The 14,569-nt window shown below is 45.4% G+C and overlaps 1 protein-coding gene across 3 annotated transcripts in view; it reads left to right on the forward strand.

Moving 5' to 3' along the window:
• The window catches only part of grid2ipb (glutamate receptor, ionotropic, delta 2 (Grid2) interacting protein, b), a 33,615-nt gene extending 19,249 nt beyond the window's left edge, over positions 1–14,366 (forward strand). The window contains exons 8-25 of one of the 3 annotated variants that reach the window (XM_052478067.1): positions 1,012–1,081; positions 1,682–1,999; positions 3,314–3,385; positions 3,742–3,893; positions 4,385–4,528; positions 4,981–5,072; positions 5,434–5,602; positions 5,909–6,228; positions 6,996–8,018; positions 8,110–8,197; positions 8,756–8,833; positions 9,132–9,328; positions 9,578–9,733; positions 10,046–10,132; positions 10,451–10,580; positions 11,258–11,376; positions 11,633–11,797; positions 12,798–14,366. In XM_052478067.1, the coding sequence (XP_052334027.1) occupies positions 1,012–1,081; positions 1,682–1,999; positions 3,314–3,385; positions 3,742–3,893; positions 4,385–4,528; positions 4,981–5,072; positions 5,434–5,602; positions 5,909–6,228; positions 6,996–8,018; positions 8,110–8,197; positions 8,756–8,833; positions 9,132–9,328; positions 9,578–9,733; positions 10,046–10,132; positions 10,451–10,580; positions 11,258–11,376; positions 11,633–11,797; positions 12,798–12,869 (3,452 nt within the window). In that variant the 3' untranslated portion in view covers positions 12,870–14,366. Of the gene's footprint in view, positions 1–1,011; positions 1,082–1,681; positions 2,000–3,313; positions 3,386–3,741; positions 3,894–4,384; positions 4,529–4,980; positions 5,073–5,433; positions 5,603–5,908; positions 6,229–6,995; positions 8,019–8,109; positions 8,198–8,743; positions 8,834–9,131; positions 9,329–9,577; positions 9,734–10,045; positions 10,133–10,450; positions 10,581–11,257; positions 11,377–11,632; positions 11,798–12,797 lie in introns of all 3 variants that reach the window. The other 2 variants (XM_052478066.1, XM_052478068.1) reach the window with 2 other exon arrangements.
• Positions 14,367–14,569: the final 203 nt, after the last annotated feature.

The following is a 14,569-nucleotide window of genomic DNA, read 5'->3' on the forward strand; positions in this document are numbered from 1 at the left end:
GTTGGGGATGCTGTGGTCAGTCGTGGGAGTTGTTGTTGGGGTGATCTGATCTAGAGGGGAGTTACCTGAATATACAGTATGTTTCAGGAGGGGGAGGCGTGTCTCTGAGTCAATAACTAATCAAATCAAATGTTATTTGTTACGTACACATTGTCCAACATCCACCCACTGTACAATAAGACAGACAGGACAGTCATGCTGGGCCATGCTTTTATTGTTCTATTAGTTTGATGAAGGGCCCTTTAAGGGGATGAGAGGAGGGTGAATACATGGAGTGATGGGGATGTTGCTGTATGCAGTGATGGAGATGTTCTGCTGTAGTTCTAAATGAAGAGGTTGGGGCAGCAGATTGTTAAGAGTGTTGGGCCAGAAACCGAAAGGTAGCTGGTTCAAATCTCCAAGCCAACTAGTTGAGAAATCTGTGACATGCCCTTGAGCAAGTTACTTAACTCCAATTGCTCTGGATAAGAGTGTCTGCTAAATTACTAACATGTCAAATGTTGTACCAGAGTATAATAATATGGGGTTTACCGGATGCTCATCTTTGTTAGGACTGAGGCGGGGGAGGAGTGTGTGTGTGTGTGTGTGTGTGTGTGTATGATGCCGACCACCCACTATAGATCTGAGCAGAGGCCAGCAGTAAGTTACTCACTGACTCAGGACAGCTGTATATGGAGATGCTGTGGGTGGATGAGATAAGATCGTGATGTACAGGCATCCATAAGAACACACTGTCTCGTGTCAGAGAGCCTGCATGGCCATGTGGTACTGTACACCTACTTAAGAACGATACATAATAATAATATTATGCTAACTTGGTTCCTGAAGGCCTACAGGCAGAACCCAATACATCAGACAACACATGGTGCATAAAAACAACAACAGTCAAATACCACGGACTGATTTGATTCATGAGGCTTTTATAAATGTTGTGTTTTTGCGTATCATCTTGGATTGTTATGTGTCTTCCCTCCTTTTCTCTCTGACTCTCATCCCCTTGTCTCTCTTCAGACAGCCCTGCTGAAGACTGTGGTCTCAAACCAGGCGACCGCATCCTTTTCCTCAATGGGCTGGACATGAGGTACACAAACCTGTTATGTCTTTACTTTACCTTATGATGCACACAAGAGAGTGAGTCAAGCTGGGCTGGTGTGTTTCCTTGTGCGTGGATGTGTGTGTGGAATGGCATTTGAGAAAATTCTTGTGGGAAGTCCTTTTACGCCCTTTAAACTGACTTATTTTCCCTTTTTATTCTGAACTTGAAGAAGTGTAGGAGTGCCCATTAGAACACAGCCTGGCTGGAATCACATTTGTTCAGGAGGGCTCTGTCAATATTTCACCGCCCATAGCACAATATTACCCACAGTATCACCCACAAATACCTCATTATACCACCCCAGTAACCATGTAAACTATGGGTCACATGGGTGAGTAGTCGAGCATACTACTGAATACTGTAGATAGTAACTCTCTGTACCTTTCAGTGTCTGTAGGAGCTTGTCCAATGACAGCATCCTTGCACATTGATTTTATTACTGACGGTGTGTGTGTGTGTGTGTGTGTGTGTGTGTGTGTGTGTGTGTGTGTGTGTGTGTGTGTGTGTGTGTGTGTGTGTGTGTGTGTGTGTGTGTGTGTGTGTGTGTGTGTGTGTGTGTGTGTGTGTGTGTGTGTGAGTCTTCAGGAGCTGTTCCCATGAGAAGGTGGTGTCCATGCTGCAGGGCAGTGGTGCCATGCCAACCCTGGTGGTGGAAAGTGGCCCCTCTGGTTACTCCCTCCCTGACCAGGGGGACCAGGAGGACACTTCCCCAAGCGTGGCCCCTTCAGTGGCCCCAAGGTCCCGCTCCCCGGTCCCCCTCAGCTCTCTACAGTGGGTGGCTGAGATCCTCCCACCCAGCATCAGGGTCCATGGACGCACCTTTAGCCAGCAGCTGGATCACCTGCTCACTGTGCAGGAGAGATACACCATCTGCAAGGCCCTGGAGACCTTCTTCCAACACAGGTGGGGGGGGTGGGGTATTAGAGGATGGAGAGAGAGACAGATAGGGAGAGAGGGAGAGAGAGAGAGACATAGAGAGAGAGACAGAGAGAGAGAGACAGAGAGAGAGACAGAGAGAGAGAGAGAGAGAGAGAGAGAGAGACAGAGAGGGAGAGAGGGAGAGAAGGAGAGAGAGACAGAGAGAGAGAGAGAGAGACAGAGAGGAAGAGAGGGAGAGAGAGAGAGAGACCGAGAGAGAGAGAGAGACAGAGAAAGAGAGAGAGACAGAGAGAGAGAGACAGAGAGAGAGACAGAGAGAGAGAGAGAGAGAGAGAGAGAGACAGAGAGAGAGACAGAGAGAGAGAGAGAGAGAGAGAGAGAGAGAGAGAGAGAGAGAGAGAGAGAGAGAGAGAGAGAGACAGAGAGAGAGAGAGAGAGAGAGACAGAGAGAGAGACAGAGAGAGAGAGACAGAGAGAGAGACAGAGAGAGAGAGAGAGAGAGAGAGAGAGAGAGAGAGAGAGAGAGAGAGAGAGAGAGAGAGACAGAGAGAGAGAGAGAGAGAGAGAGAGACAGAGAGAGAGAGAGAGAGAGAGAGAGAGAGAGAGAGAGAGAGAGAGAGAGAGAGAGAGAGAGAGAGAGAGACAGAGAGAGAGAGAGAGAGACAGAGACAGAGAGAGAGACAGAGAGAGAGAGAGAGAGAGAGAGAGAGAGAGAGAGAGAGAGAGAGACAGAGAGAGAGACAGAGAGAGAGAGAGAGAGAGAGAGAGAGAGAGACAGAGAGAGAGAGAGAGAGAGAGAGAGAGAGAGAGAGAGAGAGAGAGAGAGAGAGAGAGAGAGAGAGACAGAGAGAGAGAGACAGAGAGAGAGACAGAGAGAGAGAGACAGAGAGAGAGAGACAGAGAGAGAGACAGAGAGAGAGAGAGACAGAGAGACAGAGAGAGAGAGAGAGAGAGAGAGAGAGAGAGAGAGAGAGAGAGAGACAGAGAGGGAGAAAGAGAGAGAGAGAGAGAGACAGAGAGAGAGACAGAGAGAGAGACAGAGAAAGAGAGGTATTTTATCTCCTTTCAAATGTCAGGAATGATGTTTTATTCATTGGAAATGGCTCACACATCAATAGTAGATATTACATACATTTTATGTTTACCTACCCTAAAGGAGAGTTACAGAAAAATAATCTGACAGTTCCCTACCAAATAACATCCTACCCCTCAATAATCTGCTTGAATCCTAATATGGTTCATTACATCTTATTACATGCACTAAATGTAAATGATATAATATCTACATTATATAATGGTAAACTTGTCTAATCTAAAGCAATACATGTTATTTTACAGAGTACAGAATCAAAGAGTCACCAAGACAAATTCCCTATCAACGTTACTGAATAGCAATAAACCTTTTCGAAAGTAGGAATTTCTTTTGATACTTTTATTTTGGCATGTTTGAGAAAGTGAACTTGCAGTTAACAAGCTACCAGGTGCATGGGGGAAAAGTATTCTTAATGATAAAAAGAAGAAAAACTCCAGCACACTGGTAGGAGTTGAGTTGTACCTCCCCAATACCCTGATGAAACATTGGTTAAAAAATCTATTCAATTCATTGTAGAATGAATATTACCAGTGTGCCTGAGATTTTTATTTATTTTTATTTTAGCATGTTTTAAAATACTTTTTGTAGCAACAAAAAGGTCAGATTTCATTTTTTTTGTCTGTGCTGTTCAGAAGTCTCTAAAATAGTGACCTTTTTCATTGTATATGTTCAGGAACGTGGACACCCTGATTGTTGATGTGTTCCCGGTGTTGGACACTCCAGCCAAGCAGGTGATCTGGCAGTTCATCTACCAGCTGTTGACCTACGAGGAGCAGGAACACTGTCAGAGCAAGATCTCACGCTTCCTGGGCTTCAAGACCGCAGGTGGGTTAGCCATTAGCAACATCTCTCTGCCTGCTTGGTTGGGTCTGTTGTGTGTGAGTGATTTGAGTTGGATGTGGGGTCTCTGTCTGGTTATGCTCTCACCAGTTTAGATTTGATATAATGATTTGTCTTCCAGAGTGGAAGATTTCTTTGCATCTTTACAGGCAAGGCCTTGCAGAGGCAAAAACATAGACAACTAGAAGTTACAATGAAAATAGCTGACAACTAGAGAATATATTTATTGTTCAGTGGGAGTTGGGTGGGATGTTCTTAGATATTTCCTCCTGTCATTCTAATTCATTTGAATTATTCTCTCTCTTTCTCTGTGTGTGTGTGTGTGTGTGTGTGTGTGTGTGTGTGTGTGTGTGTGTGTGTGTGTGTGTGTGTGTGTGTGTGTGTGTGTGTGTGTGTGTGTGTGTGTGTGTGTGTGTGTGTGTGTGTGTGTGTGTGTGTGTGTGTGTGTGTGTGTGTGTGTGTGTGTGTGTATGCAGCAGCAGAGCCTGAGCCAGAGCCAGGTGCAGGACATGAGCACCACAGGAGGAGCAGCTCAGTGCGTGTGTCAGGTACCTCCTACAGAGGCACCGTACGGGAGAGGAGCTCTGACGACTGCATCATCGGAACACACTTGGGGATGGGTACGAATGTGATCAGCTCAACAACTATTTGTCCTTATCCTTGATTGGAAGGGTTTCCTCTCAACTAGCCACTCCAGGGCTGAGGGTTGACTTGCTGCTTCTAACAGAGAACATCTATTCAAGCCAAGTATTGCATTAAGCCCATCTTAACTCTCATAGGGCCAAATCCTAACTTGAGAAATGCCTACAGTAACTTGGAATTTAGCATAAACCTCACATTGACGCCAATGGGAGATTTGTGCAGAAATTCAAGTTACAGGTGTACTGTGTAGTGTATAGTAAATCTCAAGTTAGGATCCAGCCCATAGCTCAAAATGCACTAGGCCTCTGTCACTTCTCCATGCTGTTAAGGACATTATGACGCTTCCTGCTGTCTCCTGCTGTCTCCCCTCCTCTCTGGGCTTGAGAGGAGGTGGATCCTCATGACTGTTTGTCCCTTCATGTGGACGCAGGGATTCATGTGGATGCACCAGGGAGTGGGACACCTGGAGAGAGACAGTGTGGAGACGGCACCTCCTTCCCAGAGTCCCCTGACCTGAATCACGTGGGTATAAAACTGCAACACAATGGTCAGCCATGCAGAGCCAGCGGTGCTAATGACGAGCCATCTGTTTATAAAGAGAAATACTTACAGGGCTCCGCTGTACTGCAATGCTTTTACCAGGAAACACTTTATCTGGACGTCTGCTCACGAACTGTCTGGAAATAGTATTACATAATTACAGTATGTTCACATTTAAAAAAAGACAAATATGACGCATGTTGATTAGGATTTTTACTCAAGGTTAATAATGGTTAACAAACTATCTAGCAATGATTCATAAAGAGTTTATAAGCAGACCTTGTGATAAAGAGTTCCTAGTGCTTTGTGCTAACGGCCTGCTCACACCCCCTACGACCCCTAGATGTCAGGAGTGTACACAGAGCTGGAAAGTGTGTACACGGGGAAGAATGCCATGCAACAGAGTCACAATCGTTGCTCTCCACTGACCCTACCAGACTTTGAGGAGCTGGGACAGACTGACGCCTATGGCCAGTCTCCTGCTCGTTCCTCCCTCAGTCAAGGTAGCACAGGTAACACAGACACACACACACCCCCACACACACCGTTGACATGGCAACCACTTGAAGCCAATGGTCAGTATATCATAAAGGTTACAACGACATCACCATTAACGTTGTCACTCATGCTCGCTTTAAGGATGACAAATTAGATCATTTAAGATGGAACCCATCTGGTTTAAGAGACTTCTTTAGAGTAAATTGAACAAACAGCTGCCACGTGGGTCAAGTTTTATTTCAACCAAATAAAACGCAGAGTCACAAAGTCCTTTGTTAGATATCTTTGAAATAATGCAGCGTTTCTTCTCCCCCCCACAGGGAACCGTAAATCAGGATTGTCTCTGACATGGAAGGAGCCTCTGCCCGACCCTCTGTATGAGTTCTATCATGAGGGAACCACCCCGTCTCCCGGTAGCGTTGACTCCAACCCTTACGTGAGCCTGGAGAGCCCCCCTCCGTCTCCCCAACACTCGGATGACCCCACCAGCCCCCTGTCCAGACGCAGGAAGCTCTTCACCTTCTCTAGACCCCCCCGGAGCAGGGACACGGACAAGTTCCTGGACGCTCTGAGCGAACAGCTGGGACACCGTGTCACTCTGGTGGATAACTTCCTCCCTGGAGAGAACGATTATGAGGAGGTGAGAGACAGAAACAGTAGATGAAGAGATAGTCACTGTGAGGAGGTGAGAGACAGAGACAGTAGATGAAGAGATAGTCACTGTGAGGTGAGAGACAGAGACAGAGACAGTAGATGAAGAGATAGTCACTGTGAGGAGGTGAGAGACAGAGACAGTAGATGAAGAGATAGTCACTGTGAGGAGGTGAGAGACAGAGACAGTAGATGAAGATATAGTCACTGTGAGGAGGTGAGAGACAGAGACAGTATATGAAGAGATAGTCAATGTGAGAAGGTGAGAGAGCCAGAGAGTCACAATTAGACAATGTGAGCTCTAAGAGAATTGGTTTGAAATGTTAATGATACCAGATCAAATTCGCCAACAGGCCGTCTGTGCCTACAGTAGTGTCATTGAGTTATTTAAGTATCTACAGTGTAGTAAATCCAATGTTTATGAATAAGATACAGACGGTACAGTATGTGAAGTTGTTATTGTGTCGACAGATACAGTATTTATGGAGTTGATTTCCATTGTTTCTGAAGAAAAGTGGTGCATATGAATAGGAAATGATTAGATACATTATCGTCGTACAATAAAGGTTGTTCATAAGGTGTGTGCAGACTATTCAGGATGTATACAGCGATAAAATGACCATCAGATTATATACAGTATGTGTGCATCTGATTGTAAGGTTTCTGAAAACTGTATAAGGTTATAATATGTAAATCAGATTACATGGGTGTGTCTAATTATAAAGAATGAGAATGATCATTATCTGCTGTGTCCAGATGAGTTTCCAGGATGAGCAGGAAGTGAGCTACCTCCCCCACCAGCTGAGCAGTGCCAGCAGTGAGGACATCAGCAGCAACGATGACGCCACCTCCCTCACCTACTCCTCCGGGTCAGAACACATCCCCATTCCCCCGCCCCCCCAGAGCGCCCCGCCGCCCCCGCCCTTCCCCACCCCCCTACCCCCGCCACCATTCGGCTTCTCCGACCCCCTCCCCATTACCTCGGTCCTCTCTCGCTTTTCCCCCGAACACATCCCCCGGGCGCGCATGTCCTTCCAACCGCAGCACCCCATCATCCCCCCTCCCCCGCCCCCTCCACGGACCTTCACGTACAACAGGCCGACCCTACACAAGGTGCTGCCGACCAGGGATGAACTACAGGGCCGTTTCCACCACCAAGCACCCCAGATGACTCTCCCCCTGGCCCCTTGCTACTCTCCCCAGCCCTCTCGCCCCAGGAACCTGCCCCGCCAGGCCAGCCAGCCTCAGCCCCTGACCCAGCCCATCCTGTGTCCCCAGCCCTCCCCTCAGCCCAACAGGCAAAGCCAGCTCGCCCTCCAGAGACACCACCAGCTTCACCACCAGCCCTACCAGCCCAGGCTGAGCCACCAGCCCCACCAGCCCCAGCTGAGCCACAGCCTGCCCCCCCAGACCCCACACCTGTCCCAGCCCCAGAGTCACCCTCTCCAGTCCCCTCTCCTATCCCAGCCCCAGAGTCACCCCCCCCAGGCCCCTCACCTGTCCCAGCCCCAGAGTCACCCCCCCCAGGCCCCTCACCTGTCCCAGCCCCAGAGTCACCTTCCCCAGCCCCTTCACTCAAAGACCTACGAGACCCCTGTCTCAGTGTCAGAGCTCCAGAAACACAAGGTGCCCCCACCGCCCCCTCCACCACTGCCGCCCCCATGCGACCCGCCTCCACTGCCCAATTCCAGTCCCTGTGCTGGGGACACCAACCACATGAGTGTCAAGAGGCTACGCTGGGAGCAGGTAGAGAACTCTGAGGGGACCATCTGGGGACAGGTACGTGTGGAGTAAATTATATTAACCCTGAACCTGGAATAATACTGTTTGTTGTTCAGACATGTATTGACAGATACTTTGTCTGCTTTAGCTTGGAGAGGACCCTGACTATGACAAACTGAGTGACATGGTGAAGTACCTCGATCTAGAGCTGCACTTTGGTACCCAACAGAGTTCCAGTAAGTTCTTTATTATGACCTCTTTTCATCAAACATCTCATCTCGGGGTGTCATATCATATAATGTATTCATATCACTGTTTCTGTTTTACCAGGTAAACCACCTCTATGATGCAATTGTTTAATATTGTCCTTCTACCGTCATTGTCTCTGATTTGATATTTATTTATTTTAACGTGGAGTCCCACTGAAGGTCTCTTTTGCAAGGGAGCCATGCATATACTGTATAATGCAATATAATGATTTTATATCATCGCTGTGTAAGAGTACATCACATTCATTAATTCAACATGGCTTTTTCTTGTGTTTCATTGTGTAAGTGTATTGCTGATATTCCATGTTGTTGCCTTCACAGTTCACCAAGTTGTCCCATGGTCTACTAAGCGCCTCCATTCACCTGCTCATCAAATCCATTATCCATATGGCACCACCTCCCATCCCATCTCTCCTCTCTTCTCTCATTACCCATCCATCTTTAGTGCCTGTTAGTGTTTCCACCTCTGGTGCCTGGAGAGCAGCATCCTTACACTGTGATTAAATGTGTCAGTCTCTCTTCCAGAGCCAGCCTTCCTACCTGAGAGCTTCAAAAAGAAAGACGTGGTGGAGATTCTGTCTTATAAGAAGGCCTACAACGCCTGTGAGTATGACCATACCGTAGCCCCCAGGGATCTGAACCTTTCTCTCAATGATCTGAACATACCCTCTATGGCCACGTGGCTCAAACACAGGTTCTCTGATTTCTACAGAAGCAGTTGAATGGTATTGTTATTGTTGTTGATTTTGATCAATGGAGGCCTGTGACTGTCAATGACTGTTTTGTAGTGTGTTTTCTGTGAACCCCAGGATGAGTATCAGTTGCTTTTGTAACAGATCCAAATCAAATACAAATAAACCTAGTCTCCTCCATCCCTCCATTCCATTCCTCCTCTCCTCAGCCATCCTGATCGCCCACCTGAAGCTGTCTCCAGGTGAGCTGCGTAAGGTGCTGATGACAATGACCACAGACAGGCTAGAGCCGGCCCACATCAAGCAGCTGCTGCTCTACGCCCCCGATGACCAGGAGGTCAAACAGTATCAACGCTTCGACCAGGACTCCGCCAAACTCAGCGACCCTGACCAGTTTGTCCTGCAGGTAACAGACACACTGTTGTGTCAATGTTTCCCAAATGGTGGATCGGGACGTTGTTTATATTGGTCCAGTCACGTGTTTAGCAGATGTTATTGCGGGTGTAGTGAAAATCCGTCTAGGCTGTGGCTAGAATGTTTAAAAATATCTATTTCAGTATTTTACTGTATAATATAGTAGTAGTTTACCACAGTATTATGCTACTATCCTAGCAATAGTAACAATATTTTTCAAGTTCATAATCTGTGTGCCCAGATGCTGATGGTCCCTGAGTATAAGACTCGTCTGCGGAGCCTCCATTTTAAGACGACCCTGCAGGAGAAGACAGAGGAGATGAAGGCTGGATACGAATGTATCTATAAGGCCTCAGTGGAACTCAGGAGCAGCAAGAAACTGGCCAAGATTCTCGAGGTAATACAACCACTGTGACTCGCTCCGTGGGAGATGAATACAGGAGCTTAATGGTTGAGAAATGGCAAACGACTGTTGATTTCATATTCTTTATGGTACCCTGCTGTCAAAATCTAAGATTATTAAAGAACCAGGAGGATTTAAGACCAAAGACCCAAGATGATTCAGTTAAGAATTGCAATTTTGAAGATTTGTCTGTCTGTAAAATCATATAGGATAAGGTAACAAGAAACAGACTCGGAGGTATGCATAATGTTTTTATCGTGTTGTGTTACCTGTAAACGGTTTCTAAACCTCTGTTTCTGTTGACAGTTTGTGCTGGCAATGGGGAATTACCTGAATAATGGTCAACCCAAGACGAACAAAACCACTGGCTTTAAGATCAACTTTCTCACTGAGGTATGGATGGATGTTCATGCTCTTGCTGACTGTGCTTTAGCCTCATTTGCCTCTATAGCAGTGGTTCTCAAACTAATTCTCAGGGATCCCCAAATGTTTCACAATTTTGTTGTAGCCCTGAACTAAGTCACCTGATTAATCTCGTCAAGGACTTGATGATAAGTTGACCATTTGAATCAGGTGTGCTAGCTGTGGAATAGTTCAAATACGTGGAATGACTAGAGGTCCCCGAGGAGAGGTTTGAGAACCCTTGCGCTATAGTATTTGTGTTGTCTTTGCTTTCTAATGCCAAATCCTATCTCACCTTAATTCTTACAGCTCAGCACCACTAAAACAGTGGATGGTAAATCCACCTTCCTCCACATTCTTGCCAAATCGCTATGCCAACACTTCCCAGAACTGTTGAACTTTGCCAGGGACCTCACAACCGTACCACTCGCAGCCAAAGGTACAGTGAGACGACACCACACAATGTTCTTTACCTGGTTCCATCCTTCAGCGGGACTCTGAGGTTCACTAGCAGAATGAACACCTTCTATTTAGTACATTTACACAGTCCACAATATGTTCTAAAAGTCATGTTCATATACGTTTCCTGATAATCCCCGGTCGTTTCCTGATAATCCCCGGTCGTTTCCTGATAATCCCTGGTCGTTTCCTGATAATCCCCGGTCGTTTCCTGATAACCCCCGGTCGTTTCCTGATAATCCCCGGTCGTTTCCTGATAATCCCCGGTCGTTTCCTGATAATCCCCGGTCGTTTCCTGATAATCCCCGGTCGTTTCCTGATAATCCCCGGTCGTTTCCTGATAATCCCCGGTCGTTTCCTGATAACCCCCGGTCGTTTCCTGATAATCCCCGGTCGTTTCCTGATAACCCCCGGTCGTTTCCTGATAACCCCCGGTCGTTTCCTGATAACCCCCGGTCGTTTCCTGATAACCCCCGGTCGTTTCCTGATAGTTCCTTTTCAACATTCCGACATGCCTTACAGCAGTCATCGCATAAGACTGAAACACGACAGCAATTACTTTATAATGAATGGCATTCACATTAGACACTTGAATTTGCAATGGATTTGTCTCATATGAGTCATACTGTGTGGTTTTGTATTGAACTTTCTCTGCAGTGAATCAGCGTATCCTGACAGCTGAGCTGGGTGACCTCCACTCCACCATCCAGGACATCAGGACAGCGTGTCAGATGATCCCTGCCACGGCTGAGGACCACTTCGCTGCTGTCATGAGTGTATCCTTTTATCGACAACAACAATTCCCTTCACAACAGAACATTTCCCACACACACACATAATCATGGTAGACAGTATAGTTAGTGTGTGCCACACAGTAACACACTGTAGTGATTAGTAGTAAGTAATTACACTGTAATTGTATATAATTACACCATACATAACAGTCATCAGGATGTTACTAGTCAGAATGTTTCACTGTGCTTCAAATGGTCTGACAGTTTGACAGTTTGACCCTTGACCCTGGAGATAAAGGGCTTCCTGGAGAACAGTCACCCAGCGGTTCAGTCTCTGGACTCTCTGCAGCTGAGAGCCATGGATGAGTTCACTAAGGTGGCCTCTTACTTCGGAGAGGACAGCAAAGTCACCTCCACTGAGGCCTTCTTCGCCATTTTCGCTGAGTTTACTTCCAAGTTTGAGGTGAGCCGGTAGCCATAGTGATGCCCTTGATAGGTCTCTGACCGTACAATTTGACAGCAGCAAATCAAATCAAATCCAATTTTATTTGTCACATACACATGGTTAGCAGATGTTAATGCGAGTGTAGCGAAATGCTTGTGCTTCTAGTTCCGACAATGCAGTGATAACCAACAAGTAATCTAACTAACAATTCCAAAACTACTGTCTTATACACAGTGTAAGGGGATAAAGAATATGTACACAAGGATATATGAATGAGTGATGGTACAGAACAGCATACAGTAGATGGTATCGAGTACAGTATATACATATGAGATGAGTATGTAGACAAAGTAAACAAAGTGGCATAGTTAAAGTGCCTAGTGATACATGTATTACATAAGGATGCAGTCGATGATGTAGAGTACAGTATATACGTATGCATATGAGATGAATAATGTAGGGTAAGTAACATTATATAAGGTAGCATTGTTTAAAGTGGCTAGTGATATATTTACATCATTTCCCATCAATCCCATTATTAAAGTGGCTGGAGTTGGGTCAGTGTCAATGACAGTGTGTTGGCAGCAGCCACTCTATGTTAGTGGTGGCTGTTTAACAGTCTGATGGCCTTGAGATAGAAGCTGTTTTTCAGTCTCTCGGTCCCAGCTTTGATGCACCTGTACTGACCTCGCCTTCTGGATGATAGCGGGGTGAACAGGCAGTGGTTCGGGTGGTTGATGTCCTTGATGATCTTTATGGCCTTCCTGTAACATCGGGTGGTGTAGGTGTCCTGGAGGGCAGGTAGTTTGCCCCCGGTGATGCGTTGTGCAGACCTCACTACCCTCTGGAGAGCCTTACGGTTGAGGGCAGAGCAGTTGCCGTACCAGGCGGTGATACAGCCCGCCAGGATGCTCTCGATTGTGCATCTGTAGAAGTTTGTGAGTGCTTTTGGTGACAAGCCGAGTATTCAAGTGTGTCTGTGACTCATGCATGATTTTGATTGGTTTATGTTTTCCAGAAAGCACTGAATGAGACCCAGGCTACAGAGAACCCCTGTATCCCCAGAGTGGCCTCTCCCCTGGCCTGGTAGAGATGAGAGACTGGATAACCCCTCTGCTCTCCTCAACCAAAGTGCCAAGACAACACAAAGAAACAGTCACAGCTACTGGGACACAAACAACATGATCTTCAACACTGCGGAATGACCTATGGCCAGGAATTCTTCCTGAACATGTCATCTGACCAGAAAGAACTCTGAGCCCTAGGGCCCACAGTTGTCCCTGGTAAGGTCAAGTAGTACAATAAATTAGTAATGAAGATTAATATGTTTAGATAAGAGTATATATTTGATATTGGATTATATGAAATTGAAATTATATTGAAATTGTAAAGCATAGATGTATATGGAAATTACATTTTAGATGGCTGATAGTCAAACATATATGAATGTTATCTAGAGCTGAGCACTATTTTTAGGACTTGATCTGAAAAGTGCACAACAACAGAAACTCAAATTCCATTCACACACACTCACTGCCTCTTAGATTATGTGATGATAGAACGCAGTATTAACCTACCAAGAATCATTACATTGGCATGACAATAGTACTGTGAATTATTATTTAAAAAATGAGAAGCTTTCTGGTGTCAACGTACCTGCAGTCATCCTGACGTACCTGCAGTCATCCTAATGTACCTGCATTCATCCTAACGTACCTACAGTCATCCTGACGTTTGGCATTTCAAAAGTTCCACTCGGCAGGGGAAACAAAAAATAATGCCAGACTCCTGCGGGTTTTAAGCATTTTATAGTATGATGAACCACATGAAATAAGAGGGTTAACCCACCGGGGCTAGTATATGGATAGCTGATAACAGAAAGACATCAATTCATTTGAGTGGTCTTGGCAGCTCTTACTGTCACTGTGGTTGGTATTGATGAACCGTCCATCTCTGCCATAAATTCACCTGAATTTGTATCTTGTTTTAGAACAAATGTTCACTTTTTTTCTGATGTTAATTTAAAGCTGTTTTGATGGAAATTCTTTAATACTGTACGTGTTTCTACTTTCCCTTCATAATTCCTTTTTACATTGGAATTTCAGTCAGAGCTGCCATCATGAAAATACAGATGTATTTATTTACAGACCTGTCGTACCAGGCAATTTGTCAAAAAAAGACACTGCAACACATTTAAATATTGCCACTAGTGCAGTACAGTGTTGACAACTGTCCGAAGCATTTGCATGTTTGTATAGGTGTTGTTTTGTGTTATATCTGGATTTGTTTACTTTTATTATATTCTGACAAATTGGGTCTGAAATGTAGGCCTATTATAACATTTGGTCGATTGAAGTTTATTGTTAATTTATTGAAATGTTCATTTTGTAAAAGTGTGTTTTATATGTTTTCATTGATATGAGTACTTGATATTGAGTACTTTGTATAGTTAAAAAAATATTGACTTTTTATGTTGGCCATATGGTTGCTTCTGGATCGGTTGTATTTGGATCTGTAAAAAAAAAACATGAATGCTTGACAAATAAATCTGCCTGATACCCTCGTGCTTCTTTGGCACTAATGACAATCATGGACCAAATAAAGTGGAATTTGTTTTGTGGTGATGCTGTAGTAACAGGAAATGGCAGTAAATCCTTTGCCATCATCAAATCAAATCAAATTGTATTAGTCACATGAGCCGAATACAACAGGTGAAATGCTTACTTAGGAGTCCCTAACCAACAATGCAGGTTAGTTGGGGTAGTATGTACATGTAGGTAGAGTTATTGA

Source organism: Oncorhynchus keta, chromosome 24 (genome assembly GCF_023373465.1).
Source record: "Oncorhynchus keta strain PuntledgeMale-10-30-2019 chromosome 24, Oket_V2, whole genome shotgun sequence".
Taxonomy (NCBI): Eukaryota; Metazoa; Chordata; class Actinopteri; order Salmoniformes; family Salmonidae; genus Oncorhynchus; species Oncorhynchus keta.